This window comes from Nomascus leucogenys, chromosome 12 (assembly GCF_006542625.1).
Source record: "Nomascus leucogenys isolate Asia chromosome 12, Asia_NLE_v1, whole genome shotgun sequence".
Classification (NCBI taxonomy): domain Eukaryota; kingdom Metazoa; phylum Chordata; class Mammalia; order Primates; family Hylobatidae; genus Nomascus; species Nomascus leucogenys.
Window position 1 is genome coordinate 32,233,190 of NC_044392.1, and position 17,817 is coordinate 32,251,006.

The 17,817-nt window shown below is 39.9% G+C and overlaps 1 protein-coding gene across 1 annotated transcript in view; it reads left to right on the plus strand.

Annotated features, from left to right (window-relative positions):
* Positions 1 to 17,817, plus strand: part of F5 (coagulation factor V) — a 91,078-nt gene that overhangs the window by 47,570 nt on the left and 25,691 nt on the right. The window contains exons 11-16 of the mRNA XM_003258844.4: positions 4,412 to 4,562; positions 6,481 to 6,693; positions 7,873 to 9,630; positions 9,733 to 10,035; positions 10,165 to 10,936; positions 14,539 to 14,713. Coding sequence (XP_003258892.2) covers positions 4,412 to 4,562; positions 6,481 to 6,693; positions 7,873 to 9,630; positions 9,733 to 10,035; positions 10,165 to 10,936; positions 14,539 to 14,713 — 3,372 coding nt within the window. The remainder of the gene's footprint in view (positions 1 to 4,411; positions 4,563 to 6,480; positions 6,694 to 7,872; positions 9,631 to 9,732; positions 10,036 to 10,164; positions 10,937 to 14,538; positions 14,714 to 17,817) is intronic.

Consider the following 17,817-nt stretch of genomic DNA (forward strand, 5'->3'; position numbering starts at 1 on the left):
TTATATTTCTGTGGGATCGGTGGTGATATCCCCTTTTTCATTTTTTATTGCATCTATTTGATTCTTCTCTCTTTTCTTCTTTATTAGTCTTGGTAGTGGTCTATCAATTTTGTTGATCTTTTCAAAAAACCAGCTCCTGGATTCATTGATTTTTTGAAGGGTTTTTTGTGTCTCTAATTCCTTCAGTTCTCCTCTGATTATAGTTATTTCTCGCCTTCTGCTAGCTTTTGAATGTGTTCGCTCTTGCTTTTCTAGTTCTTTTAATTGTGATGTTAGGGTGTCAATTTTGGATCTTTCCTGCTTTCTCTTGTGGGCATTTAGTGCTATAAATTTCCTTCTACACACTGCTTTGAATGTGTCCCAGAGATTCTGGTATGTTGTGTCTTTGTTCTCGTTAGTTTCAAAGAACGTCTTTATTTCTGCCTTCATTTCGTTATGTACACAGTAGTCATTCAGGAGCAGATTGTTCAGTTTCCATGTAGTTGAGCAGTTTTGAGTGAGTTTCTTAATCCTGAGTTCTAGTTTGATTGCACTGTGGTCTGAGAGACAGTTTGTTATAATTTCTGTTCTTTTACATTTGCTGAGGAGAGCTTTACTTCCAACTATGTGGTCAATTTTGGAATAGGTGTGGTGTGGTGCTGAAAAAAATGTATATTCTGTTGATTTGGGGTGGAGAGTTCTGTAGATGTCTATTAGGTCCGCTTGCTGCAGAGCTGAGTTCAATTCCTGGGTATCCTTGTTAATTTTCTGTCTCGTTGATCTGTCTAATGTTGACAGTGGGGTGTTAAAGTCTCCCATTATTATTGTGTGGGAGTCTAAGTCTCTTTGTAGGTCACTCAGGACTTGCTTTATGAATCTGGGTGCTCCTGTATTGGGTGCATATATATTTAGGATAGTTAGCTCTTCTTGTTGAATTGATCCCTTTACCATTATGTAATGGCCTTCTTTGTCTCTTTTGATCTGTGTTGGTTTAAAGTCTGTTTTATCAGAGACTAGGATTGCAACCCCTGCCTTTTTTTGTTTTCCATTTGTTTGGTAGATCTTCCTCCATCCTTTTATTTTGAGCCTATGTGTGTCTCTGCACAAGAGATGGGTTTCCTGTATACAGCACACTGATGGGTCTTGACTCTTTATCCAATTTGCCAGTCTGTGTCTTTTAATTGGAGCATTTAGTCCATTTACATTTAAAGTTAATATTGTTATGTGTGAATTTGATCCTGTCATTATGATGTTAGCTGGTTATTTTGCTCGTTAGTTGATGCAGTTTCTTCCTAGCTTTGATGGTCTTTACAATTTGGCATGTTTTTGCAGTGGCTGGTACTGGTTGTTCCTTTCCATGTTTAGTGCTTCCTTCAGGAGCTCTTTTAGGGTAGGCCTGGTGGTGACAAAATCTCTCAGCATTTGCTTGTCTGTAAAGTATTTTATTTCTCCTTCACTTATGAAGCTTAGTTTGGCTGGATATGAAATTCTGGGTTGAAAATTCTTTTCTTTAAGAATGTTGAATACTGGCCCCCACTCTCTTCTGGCTTGTAGAGTTTCTGCTGAGAGATCCTCTGTTAGTCTGATGGGCTTCCCTTTGTGGGTAACCCGACCTTTCTGTCAGGCTGCTTTTAACATTTTTTCCTTCATTTCAACTTTGGTGAATCTGACAATTATGTGTCTTGGAGTTGCTCTTCTCGAGGAGTATCTTTGTGGCATTCTCTGTTTCCTGAATCTGAATGTTGGCCTGCCTTGCTAGATTGGGGAAGTTCTCCTGGATAATATCCTGCACATAGTCCCACATTTCTTGGAGGCTTGGTTTGTTTCTTTTTATTCTTTTTTCTCTAAACTTCCTTCTTGCTTCATTTCATTCATTTCATCTTCCATCACTGATAACCTTTCATCCAGTTGATCACATCGGCTCCTGAGGCTTCTGCATTCTTCACATAGTTCTCGAGCCTTGGCTTTCAGCTCCATCAGCTCTTTTAAGCACTTCTCTGTATTAGTTATTCTGGTTGTACATTCGTCTAATTTTTTTTCAAAGTTTTTAACTTCTTTGCCATTGGTTTGAATTTCCTCCTGTAGCTTGGAGTAGTTTGATCCTCTGAAGCCTTCTTCTCTCAACTCGTCAAAGCCATTCTCTGTCCAGCTTTGTTCTGTTGCTGGTGAGGAACTGCATTCCTTTGGAGGAGGAGAGGTGCTCTGCTTTTTAGAGTTTCCAGTTTTTCTGCTCTGTTTTTTCCCCATCTTTGTGGTTTTATCTACTTTTGGTCTTTGATGATGGTGATGTACAGATGGGTTTTTGGTGTGGATGTCCTTTCCGTTTGTTAGTTTTCCTTCTAAGAGACAGGACCCTCAGCTGCAGGTCTGTTGGAGTTTGCTAGAGATCCACTCCAGACCCTGTTTGCCTGGGTATCAGCAGCGGTGGCTGCAGAGCAGTGGATTTTCGTGAACCGCGAATGCTGCTGCCTGATCATTCCTCTGGAAGTTTTGTCTCAGAGGAGTACCCGGCTGTGTGAGGTGTCAGTCTGCCCCTACTGGGGGGTGTCCCCAGTTAGGCTGCTCAGAGGTCAGGGGTCAGGGACCCACTTTAGGAGGCAGTCTGTCCGTTCTCAGATCTCCAGCTGCATGCTGGGAGAACCACTACTCTCTTCAAAGCTGTCAGACAGGGACATTTAAGTCTGCAGAGGTTACTGCTGTGTTTGTTTGTCTGTGCCCTGCCCCCAGAGGTGGAGCCTACAGAGGCAGGCAGGCCTCCTTGAGCTGTGGTGGGCTCCACCCATTTCGAGCTTCCTGGCTGCTTTGTTTACCTAAGCAAGCCTGGGCAATGGCGGGCGCCCCTCCCCCAGCCTCGCTGCCGCCTTGCAGTTTGATCTCAGACTGCTGTGCTAGCAATCAGCGAGACTCCGTGGGCATAGGACCCTCTGAGTCAGGTGCAGGATATAATCTCCTGGTGTGCCGTGTTTTAAGCCTGTTGGAAAAGCGCAGTATTGGGGTGGGAGGGACCCGATTTTCCAGGTGCTGTCTGTCACCCCTTTCTTTGCCTAGGAAAGGGAACTTCCTGACCCCTTGTGCTTCCTGAGTGAGGCAGTGCCTTGCCCTGCTTTGGCTCGCACACAGTGCCCCGCACCCACTGTCCTGTGCCCACTGTCTGGCACTCCCTAGTGAGATGAACCCGGTACCTCAGATGGAAATGCAGAAATCACTCGTCTTCTGCGTCGCTCACCCTGGGAGCTGTAGACCGGAGCTGTTCCTATTCGGTCATCTTGGTTCCACCCCCCGAACTAATTTACACTTCCACCAAGAGTGTATAAGTGTTCCTTTTTCTCCACAACCTTGCCAGCATCTGTTAGTTTTTGACTTTTTAAGAATAGCCATTCTTATTGGTGTGAGATGGGATCCCACTGTGGTTTTGATTTGCATTTCTCTAATGATCAGTGATGTTGAGCGTTTTTTTCATATGCTCTTTGGCCACATGTATGTCTTCTTTTGAAAAGTGTCTGTTCCTGTCCTTTGCCTACTTTTTAATGGGGCTGTTTGTTTTTTTCTTGTAAATTTAAGTTCCTTATAAATGCTGGATATTAGACCTTTGCCAGATGCATAGTTTGCAAAAATTTTCTCCCATTCTGAATGTTGTCTGTTTATTCTCTTGATAGTTTCTTTTGCTTTGCAGGAGCTCTTTATTTCAATTAAATCCTATTTGTCAATTTTTGCTTTTGTTACTATTGCTTTTGGCATGTTTGTAATGAAAGCTTTGCCCATGCCTATGTCCCAAATAATATTGCCTAGGTTGTCTTCCAGAGTTTTTGTAGTTTGGGGTTTTACGTTTAAGTGTTTCATTGCTATTTTTTGTTTGTCTGTTTCTGTTATTTTTGAGATGGAGTCTTGCTCTGTTGCCCAGGCTGGAGTGCAGTGGTACGATCTCAGCTCACTGCAACCTCTGCCTCCCAGGTTCAGGAGATTCTCCTGCCTCGGCCTCCTGAGTAGCTGGGATTACAGGTATATGCCACGAGGCCTGGCTAATTTTTTTTTCTTTTCTTTTTTTTTTTAGTAGAGACGGGTTTTGGCATGTTGGCCAGACTGGTCTTGAACTCCTGACCTCAGGTGATCCACCTGCCTTGGCCTCCCAAACTGCTGGTATTACAGGCGTGAGCCACCGCGCCAGGCCTACATTTAAGTCTTTAATCCATCTCGAGTTAATTTTTGTATATGATGTAAGGAAGGGGTCCAGTTTCAATTTTCTGCCTACGGCTAGCCAGTTTTCACAGAATCATTTATGGAATAGAGAATCCTTTCCCCATTGCTTGTTTTTGTAACGTTTGTCGAGGATCAGATAGTTGTAGGTGGGCAGCCTTATTTCTGAGTTCTCTATTCTGTTCCATTGGTCTATGCGTCTGTTCTTGTATCAGTACTATACTCTTTTGTCCTCCAGAGGGCAGCAGACATCGAACAGCAGGCTGTGTTTGCTGTGTTTGATGAGAACAAAAGCTGGTACCTTGAGGACAACATCAACAAGTTTTGTGAAAATCCTGATGAGGTGAAACGTGATGACCCCAAGTTTTATGAATCAAACATCATGAGCAGTAAGTCAGAGTACTATCTTTGTTCATCAGTTTTTCATTCCTGTGGTTGAAATATGACTGTGCCTAGAGTTAGAGACATGGATTAAAATCTACTCACGAAGGAGCACCTCCAATCCTCACTTCCGGTCCAAAGACTTGGTGATGAAATCCGTGGGTGACATCATAGCAACATTTTTAAGCAAGAGGTCAAAGGCTCACATCCTTAGAAATGCGTTTGATCTTCTATTCCAAGTGTGTGTGTGTGTGTGTGTGTGTGTGTGTGTGTACACAGACATACTCTGGGTGGTGAGGAACAGGGTGAGGGGGTAGGACTAATGGAAGGTGTTACAGTCCATGTCAATAGTATCCTAGACTGAGTTCAGGGTGAATATATGGCCAGGACAGAAACAAGGCAAGTAATCCAAAGATGGATTGACACATCAAAGTAGAGCAAAATGAGTATAGGGACCCAAGAGTCTTGGAAAGGCATGTATGAAGACGTTTAAAGGGATCAGTAAGACATTCAGAACAAAAGGAATTCCCTGAATGAGGGTTCCGGCATTTGCTGCAGTTCTAAAGTTCAGTAGCCAAAAGCACTGCCATGGCAGTCTGAGAGAAATGTCACTGAGCTAGCTGGAAGCAAACTTCTCCACAACAGCAAGGAGTCTAGACTCATGGTAATCACCTTCTCTAGTAGGTAATCACACATGTGAGGATGATTTCTCCATGTTCTGTTCATGTAGCTTCAGATGACTGACAGCTAGGGATTATCAGAGCTGACAGGTGCCAGGTCAAATAATTCAAACAGAAAATTACTCTCAGCTTTCTTTGCATAACTTCCTTTTGGCAGTGAAAGTATCACAGTTCTAGACCAGTGCTGTCCAATAGAAACTACGTATGAGCTACATGTGTAATTTAAAATTTTCTGATAGCAACATTAAAAAGTAAAGAGAAATAGGTGACATTAATTTTAGTAGTATGTTTTACTTAACTCAATATATCCTAAATATTATCATTTCAACATGTAATCAACATAAAAATTAATGCGACTTACTTTATTACTAAGTCTTTGAAATTCAATGTATATTTTATACTCACAGCATATCTCAGTCCAGTCTACCCATATTTCAAGTGCTCAATAGCCACTTGCAGCCAGTGGCTACCATATTGAACAATGCAGTTACAGACCATTTAGAAAAACATCTAGAATGAGGTATAAACTAATAATACATCATGTAAATTATTAAAGTCACTTAAGTGATTTAAGTAGGTATTTAAATATTTGTTAATGCCAGTCATTATACTGGTACTAAGGCTAAGAGTGGTAATCGAGGTAGACATGAGCCCTGCCCTCATAGAAATCATACCTTTGATGTTTTACTATGCTTAGTACATATGTAAATAAAAATATTGCCTACAGCAGTGTCCCTTTTAACAATAATGAAAATGTATGAACTGAATACTCAAATGGAAACTGTGGATACTATAAAGATTATAAGACAGCAATAAAAACTATAAAATATGCTGAATGGGCTTTATTTTTAGGGACATTACTTCTTACCCAATGACTAATGTATCAAAAAGATGAATTTCTTATATTATGCTTTTCCTCCAAGTGGAATTATTAGAATATCTTTAAAGGCAGAGAATGGAGCACAAAATATTTACTGTACATTTGATGAATGACTAAATCAATGTAAATGGAAGGCTTTATATTTTTCCTGAGATTTCTCCTTTGGCTAATTTAGGAGAATAATCTCTCATTTGAAAATTCTGAGTTTGATCATCTAGTCACATGTTAGACTAGATAAAGCTTATCTTGGATAATCACTACTTTGACACAACCAAATTAACGTGGAGACATTTGTCTTAGGTATAATTAGACACATGCCCTTTTGTTGGCATAGACCTGGAATTTTAACAGATTTTACACTTTCAGCTATCAATGGCTATGTGCCCGAGAGCATAACTACTCTTGGATTCTGCTTTGATGACACTGTCCAGTGGCACTTCTGTAGTGTGGGGACCCAGAATGAAATTTTGACCATCCACTTCACTGGGCACTCATTCATCTATGGAAAGAGGCATGAGGACACCCTGACCCTCTTCCCCATGCGTGGAGAATCTGTGACAGTCACAATGGATAATGTTGGTGAGTAAGAGTCTGGACACTCAGAGAGGAAGCTTGCTTTGAATTTCTGGTTTATAAAGGTCTGCTGCAGCTCTCCAGGCTACCAGTGCTCCTCTATTTATCTCCCTGACCCCTTGCAGGCTTTTCTTTCAATGTTTCTCATGATTTCTCTTTGAGAAATTAATGACTTAAATGGATCCAGTCCTTTAGTGTGGGTTATATTTTTCCTTCTCTGGGCAAAGTAGGAAGTAAAGATATACAACAGCAGAAAAATAAGGCATAACTCTGAGGAAGAAGCATAAATATTTTGGCCATAAAAGAGCATTTCTTTTATCGAAATGCCCTATCCAGTTTTTTGCAACAGCTATCTTCAATCATCAGGTACACTGCCTTAAAGGCTACTTCAGCAACAGCTTTGGAGTTTGTCAGACTGGAATGCAAGTCCTGATCTGCCACTCAATTGCTGTGTAACCTTACACAAGTTACTTGGCCTCACTGAGCCACAAGTCATTTATCTGAAAAACAGTGTAATCACATTTCACAGAGTTACTTTGACCATTAAAATAGTAATATGTGCCAAGTGCCTAGCACTCAGTAGACACCAACAATGGTAACTATTGGAGACTCACCAAGAAATCTTTAATGTGCCAGCCATGCATGCCATTTCAGAGATTTAAAATTTTCCTCCTGAATTATTACTTAGAAACATCTAAATGTCTCTTATTTGTGGGGATAGAGCTCATCATCATCCCTTTAATTCTAAGACAAGATGTGCTGTTAAGATATTTATGATATTAAAAGTCCATTTTATTCTCGATTCATCCCTTTCTTAATATATTTTAAAATAGTGAGCAACTCTCTGTGCTGAAAGACCTTTTTTCCCCTCTAATCTCCACTAAGCAATACTTTTGGTTTTTATTCTGTTAAGTGAGATAAATGCACTGGTCATGTGCTTAGAGTCACAGCAATGTCAAATTGCTTTAGAAAAAAAAGTTTATTAAACTTTTCATTATAATTTTTCTCTGCTTATGTTATGTTGACCCAGTAATCAATAGTTCACAGACAAGCAGTGGTCCACAGACCATACTTGAATATTCCTGACCAAAGTTTATTAGAAATTACCTGCCGCAATGGATTATTGTGTTTTCATGTCTTTTCCCAGATTTCCAGATCTCTCTTCTGTCTGTCTCTCTTCTGTAGGAACTTGGATGTTAACTTCCATGAATTCTAGTCCAAGAAGCAAAAAGCTGAGGCTGAAATTCAGGGATGTTAAATGTATCCCAGATGATGATGAAGACTCATATGAGATTTTTGAACCTCCAGAATCTACAGTCATGGCTACACGGAAAATGCATGATCGTTTAGAACCTGAAGATGAAGAGAGTGATGCTGACTATGATTACCAGAGCAGACTGGCTGCAGCATTAGGAATTAGGTCATTCAGAAACTCATCATTGAATCAGGAAGAAGAAGAGTTCAATCTTACTGCCCTCGTTCTGGAGAATGGCGCTGAATTCATTTCTTCAAACACAGATATAATTGTTGGTTCAAATTATTCTTCCCCAAGTAATATTAGTAAGCTCACTGTCAGTAACCTTGCAGAACCTCAGAAAACTCCTTCTCACCAACAAGCCACCACAGCTAGTTCCCCACTGAGACATCTCATTGGCAAGAACTCAGTTCTCAATTCTTCCACAGCAGAGCATTCCAGCCCTTATTCTGAAGACCCTATAGAGGATCCTCTACAGCCAGATGTCACAGGGATACGTCTACTTTCACTTGGTGCCGGAGAATTCAAAAGTCAAGAACATGCTAAGCGTAAGGGACCCAAGGTAGAAAGAGACCAAGCAGCAAAGCACAGGTTCTCCCGGATGAAATTACTAGCACATAAATTTGGGAGACACTTAAGCCAAGACACTCGTTCTCCTTCCGGAATGAGGCCCTGGGAGGACCTTCCTAGTCAAGACACTGGTTCTCCTTCCAGAATGAAGCCCTGGGAGGACCCTCCTAGTGATCTGTTACTCTTAAAACAAAATAACCCATCTAAGATTTTGGTTGGGAGATGGCATTTGGCTTCTGAGAAAGGTAGCTATGAAATAATCCAAGATACTGATGAAGACACAGCTGTTAACAATCGGCTGATCAGCCCCCAGAATGCCTCACGTGCTTGGGGAGAAAGCACCCCTCTTGTCAACAAGCCTGGAAAGCAGAGTGGCCACCCAAAGTTTCCTAGAGTTAGACATAAATCTCTACAAGTAAGACAGGATGGAGGAAAGAGTAGACTGAAGAAAAGCCAGTTTCTCATTAAGACACGAAAAAAGAAAAAAGAGAAGCACACATACCATGCTCCTTTATCTCCGAGGACCTTTCACCCTCTAAGAAGTGAAGCCTACAACACATTTTCAGAAAGAACACTTAAGCATTCGTTGTTACTTCATAAATCCAATGAAACATCTCTTCCCACAGACCTCAATCAGACATTGCCCTCTGTGGATTTTGGCTGGATAGCCTCACTTCCTGACCATAATCAGAATTCCTCAAATGACACTGGTCAGACAAGCTCTCCTCGAGGTCTTTATCAGACAAGCTCTCCTCGAGGTCTTTATCAGACAGTGCCCCCGGAGGAACACTATCAAACATTCCCCATTCAAGACCCTGATCAAATGCACTCTACTTCAGACCCCAGTCACAGATCTTCTTCTCCAGAGCTCAGTGAGATGCTTGAGTATGACCAAAGTCACAAGTCCTTCCCCACTGATATAAGTCAAATGTCCCCTTCCTCAGAACATGAAGTCTGGCAGACAATCACTTCTCCAGACCTCAGCCAGGTGACCCTCTCTCCAGAACTCAGCCAGACAAACCTCTCTCCAGACCTCAGCCACACGACTCTCTCTCCAGAACTCAGTCAGACAAACCTTTCCCCAGCCCTCGGTCAGATGCCCATTTCTCCAGACCTTAGCCATACAACCCCTTCTCCAGACCTCAGCCATACAACCCTTTCTCCAGACCTCAGCCATACAACCCTTTCTCCAGACCTCAGCCATACAACCCTTTCTCCAGACCTCAGCCATACAACCCTTTCTCCAGACCTCAGCCATACAACCCTTTCTCCAGACCTCAGCCATACAACCCTTTCTCCAGACCTCAGCCATACAACCCTTTCTCCAGACCTCAGCCATACAACCCTTTCTCCAGACCTCAGCCATACAACCCTTTCTCTAGACCTCAGCCAGACAAACCTCTCTCCAGAACTCAGCCATACGACTCTCTCTCCAGAACTCAGTCAGACAAACCTTTCCCCAGCCCTCGGTCAGATGCCCATTTCTCCAGACCTTAGCCATACAACCCTTTCTCCAGACCTCAGCCATACAACCCTTTCTCCAGACCTCAGCCAGACAACCCTTTCACCAGACCTCAGCCATACAACCCTTTCTCCAGACCTCAGCCATACAACCCTTTCTCTAGACCTCAGCCAGACAAACCTCTCTCCAGAACTCAGCCATACGACTCTCTCTCCAGAACTCAGTCAGACAAACCTTTCCCCAGCCCTCGGTCAGATGCCCATTTCTCCAGACTTCAGCCATACAACCCTTTCTCTAGACTTCAGCCAGACAAACCTCTCTCCAGAACTCAGTCAGACAAACCCTTCCCCAGCCCTCGGTCAGATGCCCCTTACCCCAGACCTCGACCAGATGACACTTTCTCCAGACCTTGGTGAGACAGACCTTTCCCCAGACTTTGGTCAGATGTCCCTTTCCCCAGACCTCAGCCAGGTGACTCTCTCACCAGACATCAGTGACACCACCCTTCTCCCTGATCTCAGCCAGGTATCACCTCCTCCAGACCTTGATCAGATATTCTACCCTTCTGAATCTAATCAGTCATTGCTTCTTCCAGAATTTAATGAGACTTTTCCTTATCCAGACCTTGGTCAGATGCCATCTCCTTTATCTCCTACTCTCAATGATACTTTTCTATCAAAGGAATTTAATCCACTGGTTATAGTGGGCCTCAGTAAAGATGGTACAGATTACATTGAGATTATTCCAAAGGAAGAGGTCCAGAGCAGTGAAGATGACTATGCTGAAATTGATTATGTGCCCTATGATGACCCCTACAAAACTGATGTTAGGACAAATATCAACTCCTCCAGAAATCCTGACAACATCGCAGCATGGTACCTCCGCAGCAACAATGGAAACAGAAGAAATTATTACATTGCTGCTGAAGAAATATCCTGGGATTATTCAGAATTTGTACAAAGGTTTGGCCAGTTTTCTCCTCTTTCATTCTCATTTTTCCATTACTGCTGAAAAAAGTAGCTACTACAATTCAGCGGGATAATTGTGGGCAAATTATACTAAGAACAGTGTGGTTCCCCTATTGCAAGTTGGCCTGTTCTATTTCCTTTGTCGATTCCAAGATTGCTTCTTTACCTTAGATGACCCGTGGACAATATAAGAACAATCACTGTGAGAACTCTATAATATTCTGTAATTAAGCCTTTTTCTGTGTCCTCTTCTCTTACTACCCATGTTTCTACTGACTCTTATTGCTCCAGGCAGAGCTCAACCTATCCATAGCTATATGCTAATCAATATGATTTAATTGAAGTTAGCCTCAAATCCAAACCCAAATATGATGTAGAAATCTCCTTTTTGCATTTACTTGTTTAGATCAGAATTTCTAAGAGATCCAAATCGCTTTTTTAAAAGAATATTTACAATTCAGTTTTGCTTAGGGGTAGAAAGCCATGTTGAACTGGGCTCTTTGTTCTGGGATGAAGATACAGAAAGAGAAGAGAGGAGGAAAGGAGCAAGGCTTAGTCAACTACAAATTCTCAGGGATATAGCATGATGACTGCACATCAACTGTCTAGATATAGCCCACAGCTTTTACTAAAGCTGTTACACTAATCACTTAAAAAACCAAAGTGTAATTACAGTAGGCAAACATAATGTATTGTGTGACTTATGCAAATGAGTTCATTAATCTGATGCCTGACATCTCCACATTAGAACTCTGTTTAAAACACTTTTTCCTATGACTTCCTATTTAAATGTTGCACTCAATACCATATGAGAACAACTAGCTACCTGAGTATTTCTAAGCAAGGCCCTGAGGGAGTGAGATGTAGGGCCTGTCCAGAGTAAATAGGGATGGAACCACCTTCAAAATCTTGTATTCCATTCAAGGCTCACAACCCACTTTTATGGCAGTCAAAGTTGCTTTACCCACTGCCTTGTGTTCTGTGAGTTTGCATCTTATGCTCAGAGTCTGGAAAGATGGGATTAGTAGGGGAGGTAGACCAGAAGAAAGGCAGAAGGAGATTCTCTGTTGATGACTCATGGTATTTAGCAAATATTATGGGTTTGATGGGTGAGTGTTTGGCTTGTTTCCACAGGCTTGGGCAATGTAAGAGTCAGTGGGAGAATTCGAGATGCTTCAGTCCTAGACTGAGCCAATGAACTAGATGGAAATAATGTGCTTTATTTATTTATAATTTTTAATTAAACTTTTTATTTTGGAATAAAAATAAAATAGATGCACATACAGTCAAGAGAAATAATACAGAGAGATCCTTTGGGTATCCTGAGTATTCTTTACCCAGTTTCTCCCAGGGGTAACATTTTGCAAATCTATAATACTATATCACAACCAGCACACTGACGTTGATGCTGTCAAGATACAGATGTTTACCATCACCATAAAAATCCCTCTCATTACCCCTTTATAGTCACATTTACCTTCCTCCCACCATACCCCTTTCTTATTCCCTAGCAACCAGTAGTCTGATCTCCATTTCTATAATTTTGTCATTTCAAGAATATTACATAAATGGAATCAGGCAACATGTAACCTTTGGGGTCTGGTATTTTTTCACTCAGTATAATTCTCTGGAGATTCATCAGGTTATTGCATGTATTCCATTATATGGGCGTACCACAGTTTTTTGTTGTTGTTGTTTTATACACATTTATGTTGTAAACATGATGTTTTAATATATTTATAAATTGTGAATTGGCTAAATCAAGCTAATTAACCTATGCATTACCTCACATACTTTTTTGTGGTTAGAACACTTAAAATGTACTCAGCAATGTTAAAAATTTTGTGTGTTGTTATTAACTACAGTCACCGTCTTATACAACAGATCTTCTAAATTTATTTCTTCTAACTGAATTTTATCTTTTGACCATTTTTTCAATGCTCCACCTCTGTATCCCTTTGTTAACCACTGTTCTACCTTCTGCTTCTATGAGCTCAATGTTTTTAGTTTCCACATTATAAGTGAGATCCTGCAGTACTTGTCTTTCTGTGCCTGGCTTATTTTATGTAACATAACGACCTCCTGGTTCAGTCATGTTGTCACAAATGACATTTCTTCATTTTTTTTTAAAATGCTAAATAGTATTTCATTGTTTATGTAGATCACATTTAAGAAATCCATTCATTTGTTTATAGACATTTGGGTTGCTTCCCTATCTTGGCTAAGGTAGCTAATGCTGCAGTGAACGTGGGAGAGCAGATATCTCTTCAACATACTGATTTCATTTTCTTTGGGTATATACCCAAAAGTGGGATTGATGGATCATATGGTAATTCTATTTTTAATTTTTAAAGGAACCTCCCATGCTGTTTTCCATAATTGCTGTACTAATTTACATTCTCACCAAGAGTATACAAGAGTTCCCTTTTCTTCACATCCTTGCCAACATTTATCTCTTGTCATTTTTATAATAGCCATCCTAATGGTGTGAGGTGAGCCCTCATTGTGATTTTAAATTGCATTTCTCTGATTATTAGTAATGTTGAGCATCTTTTCATATATTTGTTGGTCATTTGTATGTCTCCTTTTACGAAATGTCTATTCAAGTCTTTTGCTCATTTTTTTAATCAGGCTTTTTGGGTTTTTTGCTGAATTGAGCTCCTTATACTTTTAATATTAATTCCTTATCAGATAATCTGGTTTTCAAGAATATTCTCTCATTCCAAAGGTTGTCTCTTCACTCTGTTATTTCCTTTGCTGTGCATAAACTTTTGAGTTTGATGGCAATCCCATTTGTCTATTTCTGCTTTTGTTGCCTGTGCTTTTGAGGTCATATCCAAAAATCTTTGTCCACACCAATGTCAAGAAGCTTAAGAATAATGGACATTAGCAAAAACAAATGTGAGAAGAGTGGCTACTTTTAGGGTACAAAACATTCATCCATCCAGTGACTTTCATAAGTGTGACCTTCTAATTAATCTGACCATTGTCACCTGATAGCCCCAAGCTCTGGCACTGTCCAATTACATGGCTTTGTCTGCCTTTGATCTTAAAATTTGGCATGTTAACATACGATTATATTTGTACATTCATTTATATGTTTGACAAAAATTTATTAAGTTTCTGCTGTGTGCCAGATAATGTGCTTACCACTGGAGAGAGTACTATGAGCAAACTAGGCACAATGGCTGACCTCATGGTACTTATACCCAGTGAGAGTCAGATATTAATAGATAATCTCACAAATAAATTATATATAATCTACTATATATACTATAGAAATATTATAAGCATACTACAAGAATTTACTATATATACTATCATAATACTATTGAAATATGAGAAATTGATATAGAGACTTGACCCAGTCTAAAAGGTCATAGGAAGACTTACCTATAAAATTATATTTGAGTTAGGAATTGAAAGATATTTACTGGCTTTTGTTTTTATCCACTTATATATTTACTCATTTATCCACCAAGTATTTATTAAAGACCTTCTCTATGCTAGATGCTATATTTAGAAAGAGACAATTTCCTAAATTCTTTCAACAGTCTTTAATTTCTTCTTTTACACAAATAGTATTATTATTTCAGGGAAACAGATATTGAAGACTCTGATGATATTCCAGAAGAAACCACATATAAGAAAGTAGTTTTTCGAAAGTACTTCGACAGCTCTTTTACCAAACGTGATCCTCGAGGGGAGTATGAAGAGCATCTCGGAATTCTTGGTCCTATTATCAGAGCTGAAGTGGATGATGTTATCCAAGTAAGTCTTTTTGAGCACTTCTAAGATCTTCGGAGGAATTTCCACAAGCACCAGAGGGCTGTAAAGGTGCAGGTGGCAAGAGAGCTATAGGTGATTTGTTTATTTGCCAGGATTAATGAATAATTACATTTCTTTTCAAAGACTCCTTGCCAAGCAATTTGGCAATCTTCGAGACTAAAAAAAAAAAGATCTCATTTTTTTTAAATGCTGAAAACTATATAATCTGTGGAAAATCTTTCTGTAATTTCTATCTAAAGCTAACCTATCTAAAGTTAACACAGAAAATTAATATATTCAAGAGCAATTGAATTGGGTTTCATAGTAGTGGTGGTGGTGGTGATGGTGGCAGTAGTAGTGCTAGTAGTAACAGTAATTTAGAAATATCTTCTGGTGTTTTCCTAAAAAAATAAATAAAATGAAGTTAAATAAAATGAGTAAGGAAAGTAAAGATGTCTCCGTGCCCTCCAAAAGTGAGCAAGTTTCTTCAGTGTCTTCCTAGTTCTGGTAATTTCTTTCAAAATCTTGTGTCCAGACCCAGGATTATAACTTGCTTTTATAACAAAGTTTACTTCCGCCATTTTTGCTAACCTCTGATGTTCAAAAACCCAGAAAGAACCCTGATTCTAAAGTAAGCTATTCTAGATTTTAAAATATAATCTACTATACCTGTGTAAGCATTCACTACATTTTCAGTGACCATTTACTCTTTTTAAAAACGTAAACAAGTACATAGGGATATAAGAATCTTAATTATTCTAAATTTTCCATGAAGCTATGGGAGGCAATATTCTCTCTTATGATTAGGAGATCCTTTTTCAAGATGAATGATAATTTAACACAATATTTAAAAACTTATTCCAAGTGAAGTAACTCAGGAATCAAAAACCAGACACTGTATGTTCTCACTTATAAATGGGAGATAAACTATGGGTATGCAAAGGCAGACAGTTTGGTATAATGGACATTGGAGACTCAAAAGGGAACGGGGGGATGGATGAAAAGCTACCTATTGGGTACAGGGTACACTACTCAGGTGACTGGTACACTAAAATCCTAGACTTCACCACTATACAATTCATCCATGTAACCAAAAACCACTTGCATCCCTAAAGCAACTGAAGTTTTTAAAAAAATTTAAAAATCAAAATTAACGCATGAAAGCCACAATAAACAAAACCTCACAATTGTGAATAAAGACAGTATCAGTAACAATGTTGCATTGAGTCATACTGGAGCCTTAGGCAAAAGGAAAAAAATCAAATACTGAATCTTTGTTTTAGTCCTGGATTTCACTAGATAAAAATGACTTTATTTGTGTATTTTAAAAATAATTTTAACTTTTATTTTAGATTCCGGGGACATATGTGCAGTTTTGTTATCTGGGTATATTATGTGATGCTGATGTTTAGGGTATAATTGATCCCATCATCCAAGTAGTGTGCATATTACCCAATAGTTTTTTAGCCCTTGCTCATCTCCCTCCTTCCCCTCTCTAGTAGTCCCCACTGTTTATTGCCATCTTTATGTTCATGAGGACCCAATGTTTAGCTCCCACTTATAAGTGAGAACATGTGGTATTTGGTTTTCTGTTTCTGCATTAATTCACTTAGCATAATAGCCTCCAGCTGGCATCCATGTTGTTGCAAAGGACGTGATTTCAGTCTTTGTTACGGCTGCTTAGTATTCCATGGTGTATATGTACCATATTTTCTTCATGTAGTCCACCACTGATGGGCACCTAGATTGATTCCATGTCTTTGCTACTGTGAATAATGTTGTAATGAACATCCTAGTACGTGTGTCTTTTCGGTAGAACAATGTATTTTCTTTTTTTTTGTTTTGTTTTGTTTTGTTTTGTTTTGAGATGGAGTCTCACTCTGTTGCCCAGGCTGGAGTACAGAGGTATGATCTCAACTCACTGCAACCTCTGCCTCCCAGGTTCAAGCAATTCTCCTGCCTCAGCCTCCCGAGTAGCTGGGATTACAGGTGCCCACCATCATGCCCAGCTAATTTTTGTATTTTTAGTAGAGACAGGGTTTTACCATGTTGGCCAGGCTGGTCTCAAACTCCTGACCTCAGGCAATCTGCCTGCCTCAGCTTCCCAAAGTGCTGGGATTACAGGCCTGAGCCACTGCGCCCGGCTGAACAATTTGTTTTCTTTTTTGGCTATATACCCAGTAATAGAATTGCTAGGTCAAATTGTAGCAGGACAAGCCACAGACAAAACCCCTCAGACACCAAGTTAAAGAAGGAAGGGCTTTATTCAGCCGGGAGCTTTGGCAAGACTCATGTCTCCAACAACCGAGCTCTCCAAGTGAGCAATTCCTGTCCCTTTTAAGGGCTCACAACTCTAAGAGGGTCTGTGTGAGAGGCCCATGATCAATTGAGCAAGGAGGGGGTAATGTGACTGGGGGCAGCATTCACCGGTAATTAGAATGGAACAGAACAGGACAGGGATTTTCACAGTGTTTTTCTATACAATGTCTGTAATCTATAGATAACATAACCAATTAGGTCAGGGGTCAATCTTTAACTACCAGGCCCAGGGTGTGGCATCGGGCTGTCTGCTTATGGATTTCATTTTTGCCTTTTAGTTTTTACTTCTTCTGTCTTTGGAGGCAGAAATTGGGCATAAGACAATATGAGGAGTGGTCTCCTCCCTTAAAATAGTAGTTCTGTTTTAAGTTCTTTGAGAAATCCCCAAACTTCTTTCCACAGTGGCTAATTTACATTCTAAGCAGCAGTGTATAAGCATTCCCTTTTATTCACAGCCTCACCAGCATCTATTTTTTGACTTTTACTAATAGCCATTCTGACTGGTGTGAGATGGTATTTCACTGTGGTATTGATTTGCATTTCTCTGATAATTAGTGATGTTGAGCATTTTTTTCACATTTGTTGGCTATTTGTATGTCTTCTTTTGAGAAGTATCTGTTCATGTCTTTTGCCCACTTTTTAATGGGGTTATTTGTATTTCACTTGTTCAATTGTTTAACTATCTTATAGTTTCTGGATATTAGACCTTTGTCAGATACATACTTTGTGAATATTTTTTCTATTCTGTGTCTTTTCACTCTGTAGATAGCTTCTTTTGCTGAGCAGAA